General features: G+C 41.1%; 2 protein-coding genes across 2 annotated transcripts; one reads left to right on the top strand and one right to left on the bottom strand.

Annotated features, from left to right (window-relative positions):
* The first annotated feature begins 1,653 nt into the window (after positions 1-1,653).
* naalad2 (N-acetylated alpha-linked acidic dipeptidase 2) lies at positions 1,654-11,473 on the top strand. Its single transcript, XM_020095184.2, has 20 exons — positions 1,654-1,970; positions 2,206-2,317; positions 3,490-3,676; positions 4,835-4,936; positions 5,125-5,250; positions 5,503-5,583; positions 5,714-5,819; positions 5,907-6,000; positions 6,154-6,249; positions 7,750-7,835; positions 7,974-8,093; positions 8,221-8,303; positions 8,378-8,441; positions 8,530-8,597; positions 8,693-8,784; positions 9,084-9,174; positions 9,879-10,143; positions 10,257-10,338; positions 10,443-10,535; positions 10,984-11,473. Exons 1-20 carry the CDS (start codon positions 1,889-1,891, stop codon positions 11,171-11,173), a joined length of 2,220 nt encoding a protein of 739 aa, XP_019950743.2. The 5' UTR covers positions 1,654-1,888; the 3' UTR covers positions 11,174-11,473.
* Positions 11,474-11,552: 79 nt separating this feature from the next.
* Positions 11,553-19,245, bottom strand: nlrc3l (NLR family, CARD domain containing 3-like). The gene is made up of 12 exons (XM_020095183.2): positions 18,883-19,245; positions 18,229-18,384; positions 17,754-17,843; positions 17,308-17,482; positions 16,838-16,985; positions 16,480-16,572; positions 15,421-15,773; positions 14,611-14,823; positions 14,262-14,437; positions 13,858-14,131; positions 13,126-13,335; positions 11,553-12,968 (listed from the first exon to the last, which is right to left on the bottom strand). The coding sequence occupies exons 1-12, from the start codon at positions 18,906-18,908 to the stop codon at positions 12,597-12,599; spliced, it is 2,286 nt and encodes a 761-aa protein (XP_019950742.2). The 5' UTR covers positions 18,909-19,245; the 3' UTR covers positions 11,553-12,596.
* Between the last annotated feature and the right edge of the window lie 362 nt (positions 19,246-19,607).

Genomic DNA, 19,607 nt, shown 5'->3' with positions numbered 1-19,607 from the left:
TTTAGTCTCTGCAGAACCAAAGCTTTGGGTTTTTACATTAGGGGGCAGCATGTGTTACTTCACTGGAAACATTTGCCTATAGACCGGTTCACCAGGCACCAGATGATTGTTGGTGGTCTCAGCACTAACTTTAGGAGGTTACCTGGTAACCAAAACAACATGTTTCTAATTAAATCGGACCTGACCTCCTCAAACGAGCCACAGACTGCTGCTTTAATTGAAGTCTTGCAGATAAAGCGTGTTGAGGACGGGGCAGAGCTGTGTCCTCCCCACATTCCTGAGAGCACAGAGTCTCCTCCCTGCTTCACGCTCCAGCCCACTGCGTGAAAGAGCTGCAGCGTCCACCACACACAGCTGTTCACAAAAAGCAGGAGGGGTCGGGCATGACAGAGGCCGCCATGTCTTATAGTGTGGGAAAATGTGTCCACATGGATTCATGAACGTGAACAAAGCCTAAATGAACCGACTCGTGGATACAAACAGGCCGTCCACTGTGATATTTACTACTGAAACACTCCTTAGTGTCAGTTTTCATTACAGAGTTACGTGACTGACTGGCTCAACAACTTTTTGAAGACTGAAGCTGCAGTAAACAAGCAGAGATGAATCAGAGAAACAGAAAAGTGTGGAAGCACTGTTCTGCAGGAGAAGAAGAAAAAAAAGAATCAGGACTTTGAAGCATAATTCTGAACTAAATGTTATATGCTATATTTAAATGCTATATTCTAGTGACAGGCTAACTTCCATAGACTTTTGAGGAAATTTTACAAAAATGGGTCATACATTAAGGGATTAAACAGACTGCATATAATCAGGGATGACATCACAGCTCCCCGAAAGTGAAGCCAAACCATTTTGATCGCCCCCTGGTGGCTGGCAGTATAGGTCACTAACCCTGACTCCACCATGTTAGACCAAAGTTAAAAGTCAAAGGAAACTTCAAATGGATTTTTCTCAAAGACGTTCTCTTTCATTTGAAGTAGTTATAATTAATCTGGTGTAGTGATATGATCCAATCAAAATGGGGCGAAGAATCATGATCGTGAGCTGTAAGATGTGTATCAGCCACACCTTGTTACCATGGTTACATATGAACATTATTCCTCCAAACTATATCCTTTTGAGATGGTTATGATGAGTGCTGTCTAACATGTTGCTCCACAGTTTCTGTCTTTATTTTGTCAATAAATGGGATCATATATAATTTCGGTCACAGCTTGTTTAACTTTTTATATCGTTTGATTTTTTAAATGTTTTTCTTCTTTTTATTTGCATGAATTTGCTTTTATGTAATGTTGTCTTTTCCTTCTTATTGCATGGTGCTGTCATCTTGTTACTTTTATTAGTTTGTATTACTGTGTATGACTTCTTGTAATTGTCCCTGAGTGTCTGTGTTGTCTGTTAAAGCACTTCGTACACCCTGTTTTAAAGATGCTATATAAGAAATAAAATAATATTATTATTGTAACTCAAGACACACTCTTCTTCTCCACAGGAGCTGGGCAGGTCTTTCTGCTCTGCACTCTAACTCCTGAGTCAACATGCTTTTTGGAAGAAGGGCTGTTATCAGAGTGCATTGTTGGCCATGTAGTCTCAGCCTCAGTTGTACTGAGTCAGCACTGAAGCAGCCAAGTAGCACAACACAGTCATCAGTCCAGTGGCTGATCACTGGCTGGTGACGACTGGCTGCCTCTTCTGTGTATTTCTCTGCCTCATCCTCTGCCAGATACAAAGTGTCAACCAACCTTCTCCCTCCCTCTCTTTCTCTCTCTCACTCTCCCTCGCTCTTCCCACGCTCTGCACTACTTAAACAGATTGCTCTCTATCACTATCTCTGCGAGTCGGTCGTGTGTGGGGGTGTGTGTGCAAGCCTCTGTGCTGCTTCACAATGAGAAAGGAGAACAGGTTGATTCAGTGGATCTGGTGGATCGTGGCAGTGACGGTTTTGTTCTTCCTGGGCTTCATCATAGGTAAGATAAGAGAAATAATTAAAAAATAAAAGTTAGGGAATCTCATGAGATATCCAATGTATTCAGTGCAGTTTAAATTGCAACTTGAATGTGTGTTTCTCTTGTGTGTGTGAGCTTAAGTTTGTCGCCACTATGCCACTTTTCACGTCTTAGTGCTTAAAGCAGGTTAACACTTGCTCAGAGGCGGACTGCTGTCTCGTGTGACCTGTGGTGTTTTTTTGTGTGTTTGTCATAGGCTGGTTTGCAAAGCCCAAACATCCACACAATGTGAACGACAATGCTTCCAGCAAGTATCTGAGGGAGTTTCTGGATGAAATGCAGCCAGACCAGATCAGAGAGCACCTCAGGTAGAGACCACTTCTAACACACTGCACATGCCCTGTGTATTAGTGCACGTAGTCCAAAGCAAATATTCTTTCAGAGAGATTCCAGCAGGGAAGAAAAACTATAAATTTCATGGGGAGAGTTTATTTTATCCACATAAAGGAAAGAAGTTCTTTCTTAATACCCTTCACCTTTATTCCTGGACTAATATTTTATGACTATCCATCATGGTTGCCATGAGATTTGGTGCAAAAATCCATAGCAACCCAACAATAGATGTCTGAGTTAATCCCCAAATTTTTCATATGACAACTCCACCCAAAGTCAAAATGTTTAATTCCCAATGCTGCTTCTTGGCAAGTGTCTTTAACAACATCAACACTAACCCTGATTAACCTTTAACCACACTGTGTGTGAGTTTCTACCAAAACTATGCTACACATCCAAATAATGTTCAGACCCACAGAACTTTACTGAGAAAGTCTGTCAGCTGCTGTCTGACAGAGAGGAACGTGATAAAAGAAGAATATTAGAATTGGTGTAATGTGTATTGCAAATTAGTATGTTATCATGCAAAGCTAACATGCTAAACAAGACATATCCACAAGCCGAACATTGTAAATGTTAATATAATGTAATGTATCATCATGTAACTTTACTTTACTTTACTTAGCCTAACCTAGCCTAACCTTACCTTAAGTTACCTTACCTAACCTTACCTTACCTAACCTTACCTTACCTAACCTTACCTTACCTAACCTTACCTTACCTTACCTAACCTTACTTTACTTTACTTTACTTAGCCTGACCTAACCTAACCTTACCTTACCTTACCTTACCTTACCTAACCTAACCTAACTTTACTTTACTTAAGACTTAACTTCAAGAATAAACTTAACCCAACTCAACTCAACTTAACTCAACTCAACTTAACTTAACTTAACTTAACTTAACTTAACTTAACTTAACTTAACTTAACTTAACTGCAGGATGGTCTGCAGGCAGCAGCAGGAATATTGTCTTTATATATACATATATATATACATATGTATATTTTTATTCTTATTTTTTTTACTTGTCTCTATCCTAATGCCCTTCTGCTGCTGTAATGTTGAAATTTCCCCAGTGTGGGATGAATAAAGTCGATCTTATCTTATCTTATCTTGGTGTGTGTTGGTTGGCTTCCTCTTCACAGGACATTTACTCGACTCCCCCACCTGGCTGGTACAGAGCAGAACCTGAAGTATGCAGAGCAGATCAAGGGCGAGTGGCAGGGGTTCGGCCTGGACTCAGTGGAGATGGTGCCTTACGACGTCCTGTTGTCCTATCCCAACAAATCCCAACCCAATTACATCTCCATAGTTGATCAGCATGGAAATGAGGTACAGGACATGCACACAGATGAGACACACAGGAAGATGGGAAGAGGCGTATTATTATGACTTCAACAGCACTTCAAACTTTGGTTTACTGATTAACAATTTTCTTTTTATCTGTATTTATTCAAGTGAAATGCCGCATTCTCCTCAAGTACGCGATCAAATTCAAGAGGGATCATGACTTTCTCACACACATAAACACTAACATTATTTTACTGCAAACCTTCAGTCTGTTTGGGGAGAAAACAATGTTGCAGAGTTCACATGCCGATCAGCCAGATCCATTAAAACGCACAACACACTTGCAAGACAGATCATTCAAATCCAAAGTCCTTTTATAGCCTTATGAGATAAAGATGTGCATGCATGTCTGTGTGTGTGTGTGTGTGTGTGTGTGTGTGTGTGTGTGTGTGTGTGTGTGTTTGTGCATGCATGTCTGTGTGTGTGTGTGTGTGTGTCCTATAAGTGGAGATAGTGACACAGCGCAGAGGTAAACAAGAGAAAACAGTTCAGGGTTTACTGCACAGTCATATAACGGCAGGCTGCTGGGATGCACTCAGGTATTTTCAGGTATAAACACAATCAGTTTCAGTGAACAGTACACAGACACACACTCAACACCAGGTCACACAACACAAGCGCAGACACTGAAGGTCCTGTATCTACTGTCTGCAGACCAGGATCAGATCAATCTAATCTGAAATTATTAAAATAATTCATCTTAGGTTTCATCATAAGGTTTCTTACTTTTACGTAAGAAAAAGTACTGAAAACACACTTTTAAAATATTACAGATTCTGTTCTTGATTAATCAATTGATTGTTACGTATCCACCACCCTGATACAGGGACACCTTCTCTGTGAATGTAAAAAAAATATAACTTTAATTATTTATAATGTAGAGCAGCAAATCCTCATAAGCATAAAGCATGAAATACTTTTGCACGAATGCAAAGAAAATAAATTAAGCTGTACTTGTATGTGCTGTATGTTCTGCTAAATGATGCTAAAGCATCATTTTTCTGTATTGCACGAAAAATAATAATTTTGTAAATTGTAGTGTAGTTAAAATAGTTCATTTTTCGTACCATTTAGAAAAGAAGATAAAAGGCTTTCTCAATCAATGTCATCTCATTTTATCTCACATCATTTCCTTCACAGGTTTTTAACACGTCCTTGTCAGAGCCGGTTCCAGAGGGTTATGAAGATGTTGCTAACATTGTGCCTCCATACAGTGCTTTCTCTGCCCAGGGTCAACCTGAGGTGCACACATTCACACATACACACACACACACACACACACACACACACACAAAACCTTATCACAACAGTGATGTTATAAGTTTTCACTGCAGCACTAAAAGAAGTTAACTTGAATTTTCAGCATTGCCCGTCCCCATCTGATAAAACAAGGACCAACATATCTCCTCTCGCTCTCTCTCTCTCTCCAGGGAGATTTGGTTTATGTGAACTATGGGCGCACAGAGGACTTCTTCCAGTTGCAGAGGGAGATGGGCATCAATGTAACTGGAAGGATTGTCATCGTCAGATATGGGAAAATATTCAGAGGCAACAAGGTAGGGAACATGTGGGTTAAAGCTTCAGTGGAAATGTCAGTGAAATCCAAAGCATATACCCAGATGGAAAAACTGCTGGAGAACCCTGAACCTTTCTGCATCATTGAGGGATTTTCTCTTCTTCTTCAAAGCTTTGTTGAAGTTGACAATGTCATCTGTGTTAATTCATCACTGTGGAATACATGTTGGGACACAGACAAAACAGCATCAACGTGAGCCTCTGCTCTCTGTCTGTGTTCTTCTGTCCACCAGGTGAAGAACGCCATGTTGGCTGGAGCGAAGGGGATCATCATGTTCTCAGACCCAGCAGATTACTGGGCCTCTCGAGTCCAGGTAGTTTAGTCTGCATCTGTGTAAAAAAGGGTAGCATAAGAGTCAACTCAGGACGATTATAATTTCACAATCCAGATCATAAAAAAAGTCTCGCAATCTTAACAATAAATACGTGTTTGTGTGTGAGCAGCCGTACCCTGATGGCTGGAACCTGCCGGGTGGAGGAGTTCAAAGGGGAAATGTTCTGAACCTGAATGGAGCAGGAGACCCACTCACACCCGGGTACCCAGCCAAAGGTGTGTTTGTTCATGTGTTAGAGTCTGAGTGTAAAGACGTGTGTGTGCGTGTGATAATTTAACATAGTCCTGTCTCCTCTCTCACAGAATACACACACAGATTCAACCTCGAGGACGGAGTGGGACTTCCGAAGATTCCTGTGCATCCCATCGGCTTCCACGATGCAGTTCACCTGCTGAGGTTCAAATTCCTCTCATTTCTGCTCATGATGATTTGGTTTGGCTTCCGTAGAGCTGTTTAAACTTAACTTTTAATTCATGGCAAGAAACTAAATGACTGAACAAAATGAGCTGATTTATTTACAGAAGATTTGAATTATTTACCTTTCAACAGGAACATGGGAGGACAGATTCCACCAAACAACTGGAAAGGAGCTGTGAACATCTCCTACAGGATTGGGCCGGGCTTTATCGAAGATTTCAAGAGTCAGTAAGTGCTTCTAGACTTCTCCCTGTGCAGTGTGACAACGAGATAATTATTCCATCCTCCATCTTTTACAAAATAAACCTCGTTCACCTCCAGTTGACAGTCTCTCCACAGATTCACTGCTGTCTGCATTCCCTGTTTTAGCGATTTTTCTCTCCCCTTTTGTTGCCTCCTCTTCTCTTGTTCAGCTGTAATGACCCAGTGGCTTGTGGCCAACTGAAGCACAATGGAAGCCCTTGTTGCTTCTGTGTCTGAGGGACATACATAAACATTTAGGACACATTTATACACACAGCAAAAAGGAAGCATGTATGTTTGCAACCCTAACCCCTTTAACAACAAATCAGCAATGTGTTATTATTTGATTGTGTCATTATTTGTTTCTGTCATCTCCTGCTCATGCCAAGTGTTACACAAGTGTTACACTGTTGTCTCTATTGATCCATTTCTCCTCTATCTCTTCATATGTCTTCATATCTCTGGCCTCCCCCCCTGTGAGCATCTTGTAGAGCAGATAATGTATTATTACTCTGTACTTGAGATCCAAATAAAGTCAGTTACACAATTAGAGAGTTGGCCAAATATCAGATTGGACGAGAGGAAGTTGGGAAATAGAGGTCCGAATGGTTGATTGGTGTTTGTATGGGGCCGAACCATCTGGATGGCAATGACCCAGCGATATCAGTAATTGACACTAATAGAACTGGTTGTTTTCGCCAAAATAGGAGCAATGGAATGTATTTTTCACTGTTCCTAATGTACTGGCACACCGACCGCAGTTGCTGGGAATAAGCAGGGAAGCAGGAGACCTCTGGATCCCCAAACACACACACACACACACACAAGCACGATCACACCAACATACACTCACATTCACTCATGGGCGGTCACCGAGGATATAAGGTCTGGAAAAGCGAGTGTTTGGGGTTGTTTCGTTGTTGTTTCGACGTTGTTTGTATGCTGATGTCATGCAAATAAAGAAGTCCCGTCTGGCTGTAACTTTTCTCCACGAGTTCTGAGACTTTCTTAACTTCCAGTGTTTTACTGAAGTCGAGCATTTCTCTTACAAAATTTGCGTCACAAACAGTCGTCTCTGAAGGGAACACAACGGTCGGTGGTGGCTTCCAGGAGCATCCTCCCTGCGTGGAGTGACAGGCGCCAGATTAAAGGTAAGGTCTTTTAAAATTCCTTACACTAATTTTGAATTGGCTAAGATAAAAATATGCTACAAACATAAGTCACTAAGCACGGCTGGGTGCTCTAAGGGGTCACTGCAGAACCATCCCTCACAGACAAGTACCCTCCTGGGGGCTGAGAGCGGTGGAGAAAAGAGAGCCAAACATCTGTGCACAGAACAGCTGCTGAGAGACGAGCTGAACTCAAGAGAGTGAAGCAACATTGGATTGCGATTGGCTTTTGTGTCTAAAACAAAGCAACCAGAAATTAAGAGAGCAGCTGTAGAAATAAGTTGTGTCTGGTTCCTTAATAATCCGTCTGTTTTAGGAAGGTGCGCATGAACATCCACACAAACAACCAGGTGACCAGGATCTACAACGTCATTGGTAGAATTAGAGGAGCTCTGGAGCCAGGTACGGCCAAGTTTTTTTTGTCTCCTGAGGAAGTGTCTGTCATTGGTGTAACACCTCTTTCAACGTAGGTGTGTGTGTGTGTGTGTGTGTGTGTGTGTGTGTGTGTGTGTGTGTGTGTGTTTGTGTGTGTGTGTGTAGACAGGTATGTGATTCTGGGAGGACACCGGGACGCCTGGGTGTTTGGTGGAATAGATCCCATGTCTGGGGCTGCAGTCGTCCATGAAATCGTCAGGAGCGCCGGAAGGCTCCTCAATAAAGGTTTGTGTTTGCATACCTAAATAATGTGACTAAAAAGAGTGAACAACTTTGACAATAGTCAGTGTGTGTGTGTGTGTGTGTGTGTGTGTGTGTGTGTGTGTGTGCGTGTGCGTGTGTGTGTGTGTAGGCTGGAGGCCGAGGAGGACGATAGTATTTGCCAGCTGGGACGCTGAGGAGTTTGGATTGCTGGGATCTACAGAATGGGCAGAGGTATGACACACACACACACACACACACACACACACACACGTATATACACATCTTGACTTCATTCCTCTCAAAAGGACAATGCTAAGCTGCTGCAGGAGAGAGCTGTGGCCTATATCAACGCAGACTCTGCCATAGAGGGTGAGTGTGTGTCAGTATCATATATAAATTGTAAAAAGTGCAGAGGCTGAAAATGTTTTGATCTGATTTGCATGTCTTTGATTTGCAGGTATGTACACACTGAGGGTTGACTGCACTCCGTCTCTAAACACTCTGGTGTATGACCTCACCAAGCAAGTGAGGGCATTTACATACATTATAGGAAACTTAAGACAAGTCTTCTGTGCCCTCTGTAATGTATTTTCTGTCTTTCTTTCTACGTTTGCATGTAGATAGCCAGTCCAGAAGACGGAGAGGAGGGCGTCTCTCTGTACGAGAGCTGGCACAAGCGGGACAACTGGACGAATGACCGCGATGCACCCAGGTATGATCTGGGTCAGAACTGAGGCTGCACATAAACTAATAAAACATTTAAAAACACAAGGCTCAAGCTAAATAAAGGTTCAGCAGTAGTGAAGTTGGTACTGTAGAGATTATCAAGAATAAGAAGAGGAAGATGCTGAAACAAGGGATTCAGACGACCAGGTCAAATCTAAGGTGTGTCGAGTTTAAACCGTGTTCGGACGGTAACATTTGTTGAAACGTCTTAGCTAAACCATTAAAAAGTAAAATAAATTCATCAAATATATCAATTCATCTGTGATCTTTACTCTGTTTCTGTAGAATCAGTAAACTGGGCTCAGGCAGTGATTTTGAGGCCTATTTCATCCGTCTGGGAATCGCTGCAGGTAGAGCCAGATACACCAAGAACAAGGTACGCCATATGTTGTGTTTTATTTTACCTGGTTGTGTGATTCTATGTTTATTGTGTATTGTGTATCTATGTTGTGGATATCAGCTCTAGAACATATCTGTAAAAGCTGTAAAAACCTGCTCTCTGTGAATCATAAAAAAATATTTTTCCACACTAGTGTGTGTGAAAGGTTTATTGTTTCCGGTGTTTGTGTAGTTTCATGTTTTTACAGCTTCTGTGTGTGTTTGAGTTTATTTCCATGTCTCTATAATCATTAATCGTTAAAGGTTCAGTGTGCCAGATTTAGGTGAAAGAAATCTATTGGCAGAAATTGAATAGTGATGTTTTCACCAGTGTGTTTCATCTAAATCGTACAAATTGTTGTTTTCTTTACCCTAGACTGGAACCTTTATATTGAAATACTTTATATTTACAGAGAGCTCGTCCTCTCTTGGAGGCTGCCATGTTTCTTTCAGTAGTCCAGACTGGACAAACTAAACATCTGTTGAGTTTTTCTGATAACAGAAGACTGCCACAGGTTCTTTTACATATTTAGAAGGGGAGGGTGAGATGAGCGGTTTTCAGCTGCAACATGCAACTTCACCAATAGATGTCACTAAATTCTACACACTGAACCTTTAACCTCAGATGAGAGTATGGGTTAGACTGAGGCCAGTATTACTTGGGAAAAAAACGTGAAATGTCCTCTGTGTGTGTGTGTTCAGAAAACAGAGCGCTACAGCAGTTATCCCGTCTACCACAGTGTGTATGAAACCTTTGAGATTGTGGAGAGGTTTTACGACCCCTCCTTCAGAAGGCTGCGGGCTGTGGCCCAGGTGAGAGGCGGCCTCGTCCTACTATTGGCCGATTCCCAGCTGCTGCCTCTCAGTGCCGACCAGTACGCAGACTCACTGGGGAAGTACGCACAGAGAATCGCACAGCTGGCACAGAGGCACCCAAAAGAGATGGAGATGTTCAAGGTGTCGTTTGGTGAGTTGTTTTCTATCCACGTGTGCTCAGATACGAATGTAATTCAAAGATTTGAAGAATCTTGTTGACCTAACATCTCTGCATTTCGAATGTTTTTACCTCCATATCTCCAGAGGCTCTGTTTTCTGCAGTGGAAAACTTCACTGTTGCATCCAGGGATTTCCATGAGCGTCTGCAGACCCTCAACAGAGCAGAGTGAGTTTAACCTGTCTTTGATTGAAGGAAAGAGTAAATGTGTTGGAAAACATGTTCTGATTGTTATCTGGATGTGTGTGTTTGTATGTCTGTGTGTGCATCAGTCCTCTGCAGCTACGCATGGTGAACGATCAGCTTATGTATCTGGAGAGAGCCTTTATAGACCCCCTGGGTTTACCTGGTAGACCCTTCTACAGGTTAGTCTCTCTCTCTCTCACACACACACTTCACCAGACATGAGTCTCATCAACTGGTCATGTAGTTGACCACAGCAGCCTCTACTTGGCCGTGTGGACTGTAGATAACTGACAATGATCGGTCAGATTTAACCATGCACTGTATATAAAGATAAAACATGACAGCTTCTCAAAAGTGAAGCCAAAGCGTTTTGAACGCCACCTGGTGGATGGCTGCAGTATAAGTCATAAACCTATTAAATCACATTTCATAACAAAACACTGACAGCACTAAATTCCCTCTGTTGTCTTCATCTCATACATATGTGGCAGCATTTTTCAGCCACAGCAGATTCTCCTCCCTGTTTATTCAGAAACTCTGTGTAATTATAACTTAAGTTGTGATATTTCTACATCGCTGCAGTTTCTATAATACTTCTTTAATGTAACACCCACCTCTCTGTTGCAGACATGTGATATTTGCTCCCAGCAGCCATAATAAATACGCAGGGGAGTCTTTCCCTGGGATCTTTGATTCACTGTTTGACATCGAGAACTCAGCTGACCCACAGAAGGCCTGGGAGGAAGTCAAGCGTCAAATCAGCATCGCTGCTTTCACCGTCCATGCAGCCGCTATGACCCTCATACCACCTGCTTGAAGCAGGCACGTGAAGACACGTGATTGAACTGTCTATTTTGGAACATGTGAAAAGAGGGTGTGTACATCACCTACAACACACAAACACACAAAGCGATGGACAATCCCCGTCATGTTGCAGGAATGTCCAGGTCTCAGCAGAACAGTGACCCTCTGAACATCATGACACAACACAACTGACAAATCTTTTTCTGGTTTGGTTCTAATTTATGCTTTTTAAAATGTTGTCGTTGTGTTGTAAATGTCTCTGGCTACACACAAGCCAAATAAAATCAAACCATTCTTATGTGGCCAGAAAACAGATGATATATCTTCCATGTTTCACTCAACAATACTTCAACAATAAACAACAACACAAACATGAAACATAAAAACAGTTCTTTAGATTCAATATAATTTCACCATTTATTCCGACGGTGAGGTTAATTCCATCCTGCCACTGTGTGGATTGGTGCTTCAGTTCATTTCCATTTTCAGCTCGTCATCAAAAGAGTTTGCTCCTTTGCAAGCTCTTTGTTGATTCAAGTTGTCCGACGACTGATTGCAGCCATTTTGGATCAGACTGTAGAGTGAAGCAGAATGTGAGTGTCCAGCTCCTAACAACCAGCCAGCTTGGTGAAACAGGACGTGATTGGCCAGTCTGGGATTGGCCAGTCTCAGTTGTATCAGTTTCAAACCTGGTTAACATTTTCCTAAACCATTAGTCTTAATCCAGATACCATTTGTAAATTTGAAGATCAATAAAAACACAAATAAAAGCCAGAATGACACAACAACTACAGTGCAAGTACGCCTCCTTGTGGCCACGCAGCTTGCTTCTTCTGACGGGCAACAGAGTAGTGTCATGCCATCACAATCAACACCTTACATGGCACAACTTGTAAACAGACAGCTTTTGTCTCTTCTGTGTATTTAGAGGAGAAAAGGTCATAACTGCAAATAGAACAACAAAGCTGGATGACTTAAAAACCAGTTAGAACACATTTAGGTATCCCATATTCTATATTAGTGCTCATTGTTAGACATCAAAAATCAGAAGAGCACCGTACATGAATATTTAGACTAATATTTTGTTTGGAGCAGTGGCATTACTACAACAGAGTATAAGGACATATGAAAAAATATCTCATATAATGAGAGTTGAAATTCAAACAAAGACCAAGTCATTAAATGTCAAGGAAAGAAAACTCTCTTCATCACTCTCTTCTCCTTCTGGATACAAAATCTTGAACCAGTCTGATTGTTTGTTGAGAAACTACAAAACCACTTCACTGATGTAACCAGCGACAGCCCCGCAGAGGACTGCATGTCCTCCTCAGAGTCCATGTGAGACTTTCTTCAGAATAAAGTTCAGTTGAGTGTTTTCAGCTTTTTCATATCAATATAAAGTGAGACTGATTTTCTTGATGCAAACTCATGTCATCTCATTCATCTTCTTGGATCATCTCTCGAAGGCACTCCTTTAAGTTTTCCACCCTGTCTCCTGGGGCATTTTCGATCGTCTGCTCCAGCAGCCGCTTCACCTCGTCCAGTCTGTGCACTTTCGGAGCGTTGTGAGGGAACAGGAAGCCGCCCAGCAGACTTTGGTGGCAATGCGGGGAGAGTAGGCCACACAGAAAGCGCAGGAACATGTCATAGTTGCCAAGAGCGGAGCTAAATGTTTGCTCCAACACGCAGTGGACCAGGTTTGCTGCTGATTTGGTATCAAACCTGGACTTGATGGTGTTGCTCAATCGCAAGACATTCTTTGAATCCAGATAGAACATCTTGAAGACGTACATAGCGGCCATGAACTCCTTAAAGAAAGAAGTATAGTGCTTTTTAGATGATTTCTATGGGATATCCTGTTAAGTGGTTTCATCATCATTTATAATCAGATATTATAAATACAGTAAACTGGAGGGTAAAAATAGATTCCATGGATTATCAAGGTGTAAGCGTTGTGAGTTTTACCTGAAAGGTGAAGTGTATGAAGCAGAATGTCCTCCTCCCCTCTGCAGAGGGGAGCTCGGTGCACAGACCGGACCACACCGTCACCTCCGTCACCTCCAGATAGTAGTGCTTCAAGTCCTCTTCAAAGAACACACTGGTCTTCCTCTCCAACATCTTAAGGGCCATGCACCCCATCTTCGTCAGCAGGTTCTTGTCAGCACTGGACCATTTCTTAGAGGAAACAGGATCAAAATGTCAAATCTTGACAATCCTGAAAATACAACTGTAGTTTTAAGAAACTATTTTTATTTGTGGTTTTACTGACAATGTCAGACAGACGTCTGTGTAATTGTGTCATGTTAGAATGAGACAGTGTGGGAGTTGTCTTCACCACCATTGCAGATGAAATTCTATCTGACACAAGAAATCCTGTTCAGGATTGGGTAAGGTATTTAAGTGTTATTCACATAGCGCAGCAACAACAACAGTGAATTATTATGACTGATCACAAATGATCAATACAAACAGCTGGCAAAGCTCCAGGTGAAGCAGATACGATGCAATTTAAAGGCGACCAAAATGAAATATCCTGTGACCTTGAGTAAAACTGTCGATTTCTCTGGGTTTGAAAATTGTTGGAAACATTTTGCATGATGAAAGCACAAAAGTCATCAGAATATGGAACATAGGTCTGGTCGTTTTTATACATTTTAATGAAGGGGAGAAAAACACAAAAGAACAGACTGACATTACCAGTTCATTTTCGCGCTTTCCATAGTAGAACTGAAGCCTGCGATTGGTTTGGACGATCAAAACGTTGACGTAGAACGGCGTCAGCCTGGGGGGGTGCACTCCGTAGCCTTGGTAGCGGAAGCAGCGCTCAAACACTGTGGCCACCATCCAGCAGATAAATGGCTGGCGGGCGAGGATGCTGAGTGTCAGCAGGCGCTTGTAATGCGCCACAATATTCGTAGCTAGCGCTGCATCGCTAAAGCGTCTGGTCAGATAGTCATCTTTCATCTCATCACTGGAGAGGGGAAACAAAAGATAACAGGACTCAAATTAACGGCTTAAAATGCAATTATGACTATGTTAATGTGCTGTTTAATATATTAAGTAAATATAAGGCTGGCATAAGGACATAATCATACACACACCTGAAGCCTTGTATTTCCGTGGCTACGTCTATCAGCTCAGATGGGATTTGTGAGACAGCCCCACGTCTACCCAGGATCCAGATGCAGGCACCACGAAGCAGCGTACCGCGGATGATATTTACAATCAGGACGTCAAGATGTGCTTGCGTGTAATTGTCATTAATTACTGGAGCATTCTGGAGAGAGAAGGTTCACAGACATGCAGATGTTTCATTATATGTTCAACTACAGAGCAGCGAGTAGCTCGTAAAACATGATCAGATTCTTCTGTCATTGACCATGATATATTATATTATCATTTTTAGGATGTTTTGGGTTCTCGGGTGTAAATGTGCACTGATGGTTCTACCTCCCAGTCCAGAGGAGCTTGGTAACAGTCAAAGGAGTCCATTATGACGAGAAATCTACAGCCGTTCTCCTCCAGGTACGTCACGTCTTTGCACTCAGGATGACAATATTCTATCACTTCCATGATGGACATCTTTTGAGAGGAAGGGGAGGGGAATTTGTTTCGGAGACGCCAGAAAGAGTGGAAGGAAAGTTCGAAGACAAACTGCAGATCCTAAAGAGAAATTAAAATCAAAAAAACAGCATTGTAGATTTAAATGGTACTTCTAGAATTAGTGATAATGATTCATATGTTACAGTAGAATTAGTACTAATGTACTACGATGGTCAGTTATCCTTTCTTTCCTTTTTTTAAAGAGAAAAATAGAAACAAATTACAGAATGAAATTTGCTTTATCTTCTCAAATGTAATTTATATAAATGAATGATTATTTAGGAGCAAACTGCAGCAGCATTGTTTTGAACAAATCACTGCCAGAGACTTTCACAGTGCAGACGTTTGCCTGCAGCCCAAAGTGCCTCCTGCTGACTAAATTAATGAAAATCTATTTTCTTAATTTTTTGAGTTTCACACCACTGTCCTACAGCTTTAAAGCCAATAATGAATCATCAAAGCAGGAGCAATGGACTGACGTTTCTGCTGATATGATAAGTCTCATATTTACCTCTGATTTGGACAAACTCATGAAATACACACTGTGTCTGGCAGTTTGTGTTCATCAGCTGGTTGCTAAGTTTATCTGTCTGCTATTTGGTGCCTGTATGGCAGGATACAGAGCGTTAATAGGAGCTTTCTCGCCTCAGATCTCACCTTATTGGCTCGTTGTTCTGCCCAATCCAGAGAGAACTTCCCTACAGATACAGACATTCCAATTCCAGGAATCCCGGTGGTCAGCACTGTCCTCACCGGTTCGTCGTCATCAGTCTGCGGTCGGAACAACTCATTTACATGAACGAAGGTGTCGGGGCTAGGGACCTGAAGAGGTGATGGAGGATGTGATGGGAACTCATGAGATTGATCAACTCCTCCGTGGCAACGGGTGGAAATCTGGGGCTCAACGTAGATTGTATCCAGAAGATTCCACCGTCCGGCTCGAACGACCCCCTCACGGATGATCTGGTGTTTTCTGATCGATTGCTGCTTCAGATGAAAACGGATGATGGCTGGTGGAAGAGAAATACAATTTAAAACAAACAATTCATTTCAGCATCGTGATCAAGGAGGATACTTATCTACTTAGGATTTTTGCAAAAAAGTTTGCAACCACGTACAACCATCAACACTAAACTGGTAATGTATGTTTGTTCATTTGTAATATTGTTCTTATGTATAATAATCATATTGATAAGATGAAGAAGAATAAGGTTTATTTATATAACTCCTTCAGAACAAAAGTCACAAAGTGCAATGTAAATAAATCAGAATAACATATCATCCATTAGGGGTAAAAAAATCCATCTCTCACTCATTTCCCATGACACCAGGCTCATAGTGAAATCAGAACATTAAGTGAACCTGAAATTGCTAAAAGGCTGGTGATGTAAAAATCAAACCTTTTCTCAGGATCATATTCACACAGTTTTTTAAATCACAAGGTTGACATTTTAATCGTTTGGCGATCTAGACCGAACAAGTCAACAAACAAAGTAGTCCATGCTTCATTAAATAGCTTTTTGTTACAAAAGAACACATGTGAGAAACGTCAGTCAAGTTGTGAGGTTCACAGAACAGAAACAGCTGCACTATGAACTTTCCTGAAACATGAAACATAATCAAACAACCTCGAGAACTCTTTTGTAAAAAAAAGAAACACTGCGACAACATCCAGACTTCATTATAATATCTCAGCAGTACGAGAAGTTCACTTGCCTCTCTTGCACTGATTCTGTAGATCATCTGCTACTGCTTTCTTGTCGATACTTTCTAGAGTACTTATTGTGTGCCTCAGGGAATGCTCCGGGCCTGCAGAACACAATCATAAAATAAAAATAGTAAGCAATTCGCAAAAGTCAGTCATCGCTTTTATTCACTAAACATTTTTCTGTGAATGAAACAGGAACAGCAAAATCCACTAGATTTCCAATTTACAACCATCTTCCAACTAAATTCTATATTTTTGAATAATAAGTTCACATGGTTCACTTCACAACCATCAAAAGCTGCTTCTCTAAATCTTGAGGTCTTTTGTGTGGTTCACACTGGACAGATTATAGCTGTGTTATCTCACCGAGGACCTCCAGGATCTTGTCGACAAAATCCAGTAAGTCTCCCTCCATCACTTGTTGGTCGTTTAAACCTGGTTTCCATTGTATAAACCGCAACTTAAAATTGAACAGCTCTTCCCAGGTCAGGCTTGTCAGACAGTTCTGGATACTCTACAGACAAGAGAACAAAATATGAGAAGTTAACACAAGTTCAAACATGTTACCTTACATGCCCAGTAGTCCAGATATTAACAAAATTAAAATATATATTATTATTTATTAATAACACATTTGTCTTTGTTTTTTCACGTTTAAAGTAATAATAGCAATAATTGTGAAGATTTTTTTTAACATATAGATTAGACAACATATAGTAAATGTGCTTTTATAGGGATGTCCCTTGATCACAATGTTATTTATACAATGCTTCATTAGCATCAAACTGCTTCAAAGAAACTTGTGGTGAAGCTTTAAAGACTGTGGTAAACCAAACCTTGAATATATGTGGCAGGTCTTGCTCTGGATGTAGTTTGCCAAGTCTTCTGTTCTCCTCAGTCTCCAATGCATAATCAAGTTCAATGGGCTCAGGTGGTTCTGGGGAGTTAGCTATCAAAACCTTATCCATAGCATCCTCGTCATTTTCTGAAGAATTCCCCCGATCGATCGACCTGAGAGAAAATGAGGAGCCCCAGGGCTCAGGTCAGAAACTGCACTGCACTGTCTACTATCAAACGGAGATCCCAAACATAAGACATTAATATTACAATATACTAATATACTGATGATTATGACATGAATGTAAATAAACAAAAAACAGACCAGTATAGTACGTATGTTTAGATTTTCTGATGTGGGAGAAAACTTTAAAAAGCCTGAAAAACATGTTATCCATGGCAGGGTGTGTAAAAGTGTGTGTGTGTGTGTGTGTGTGTCCTCCACCTGGTTTCAATGACATCAGCTTCTTGTGGCAGTTGCTGCGTGGTCATACTGAACAGGGTCTCTGGAGAATCGGAGCGAATCAGCAACAACCTGGCATCAAGCAACATAAAGTACAAACCATTCCAAGCATTAGTTTTTTCCTAAAGGTTTCTGTCTGTTGTGATCATTTCACAGACACACACATGTAGCAGCTAAGAAACTCTACAGTTGTATCACCGAAGTGGCCCTGAGCTTTTATATGTTTAGCTTCTCAGAAAGACCAATGATAGAAACCCTACTTAATTCCCATCTTGCTACAGTGTTTGCAAACTGACATGCAGATTATATTAATATTCACTAAAACAAAGCCCGACACCAGCTCAGGAGCAAGGCTCAGGGTACAGATCCCAGCAGAGACTTTATACTATTAGTGCTGAAGTGGCCAAAACACAGAGGCAGTGGGACCATTCTCAAACATCGAACAAAGACACAACACCTGGTCGCCTCCGGAGCAGATGAATCAGGTAACATTTCAACTTCTTCTTTGTTTTCCTCATCCTTCTCTGTATCATCGCTCTTCATTGAACCGTAACTGGAGGGTGGCCTCTTCCAACTTTTCTTCCTCTCCTCCATATTCCTCTCCCTGCAGATACTGAGGGGAAGGGAAAAGAAAACGTTGGCATAAAAGCGGGGGAGACACTGCTGAAGTTCAGTGAACTTCAACTAATGAGAAATAAAATTTTACAAACGTGTAGAAAAAAATACACAACTACACTGTAACTTAATGTATAAATATCATGAATTGCTGCTTTTTAATTCACACTGGCAGTTAAATATTTAATTCACTGATCAATGCTGTTTCTGTTATTTATCCAACTCTCACTGACAGATCAGATGGACAAACTGAACGAAACACACTTAGTCACAAAGCAGTAAAAGTCAGCAGCACCACACTCGTTACCAGGAAAACGATTTTGAGGTGATTATTTCCTTAGGTCAGTACACATCTGTACATTATCTAAATCATTCTGAATTTCAGCAGACGATCATACAAATCCAAGTTCATCCCACTTGATGACTACCCGGAAGTCTATAAAAGCGGGTCATCAAATAGTTCGATCAGTTTGAATTTTGAACAAAAACAACACACCTGTCCACTTCCGTGTCTGAGTCCATGTCTTCTGTGGTCACGGAATCACTCCTCAGCAAAATAACTTGTGATTAACTTTAACCAACTTTATCAAAATACATTTTAATCCAAAAACTTGGATCCTCTGCGACGACATGACTTTGAGTCATGACGTCGCTCCGTCGTTTCTGTCCCGAAACAACATGGCGGATTAAAACATAAACAAGTGTTGAATAAAAGTTTCCCAGAAAACAATGAGTCCAAATAAAGAACCTATAAAGTAAGCAGCCTCTCGTCTGTCGCCATTTTTAACCAGCACCGACCCAATTTATACTTTCAGTTTCGTACCGGTTATCCCAACACACAGCTTCCGGATCACTTCTTTCAAAATAAAGGCACAGCCTACACACGTTTACTCAAACATGCATAAAAAACTAGCATGACGTGTTAATCCTGACATGATTCTAACATGGAGTTCACTCTATTCGTTTCCCTGTAAGTGTTTAAAACAACACTGCATTCAAACCACATGGTAAAGATGGAACAAATTGAGCCCAAATAGTAATCCGTAAAAACTATAATAGATAATCTGACAAAGTGTGTAGTTTGTTTTTTTAATGTAAGACTATTTTATCTCTCACTATTAAAATTGCAATACATTTCAGGCCCTAAAAGTCATTTTAACATTATATAGTGGTAACAAGCTAAAACAGCCCCTTACTTCTCAAATCAGAAGTCAACTGTTT

Source organism: Paralichthys olivaceus, chromosome 11, assembly GCF_024713975.1.
Source record: "Paralichthys olivaceus isolate ysfri-2021 chromosome 11, ASM2471397v2, whole genome shotgun sequence".
In the NCBI taxonomy this organism is placed as follows: domain Eukaryota; kingdom Metazoa; phylum Chordata; class Actinopteri; order Pleuronectiformes; family Paralichthyidae; genus Paralichthys; species Paralichthys olivaceus.
The sequence above is the reverse complement of the archived record's forward strand: the minus strand, read 5'-3'. Positions and strand labels throughout refer to the sequence as shown.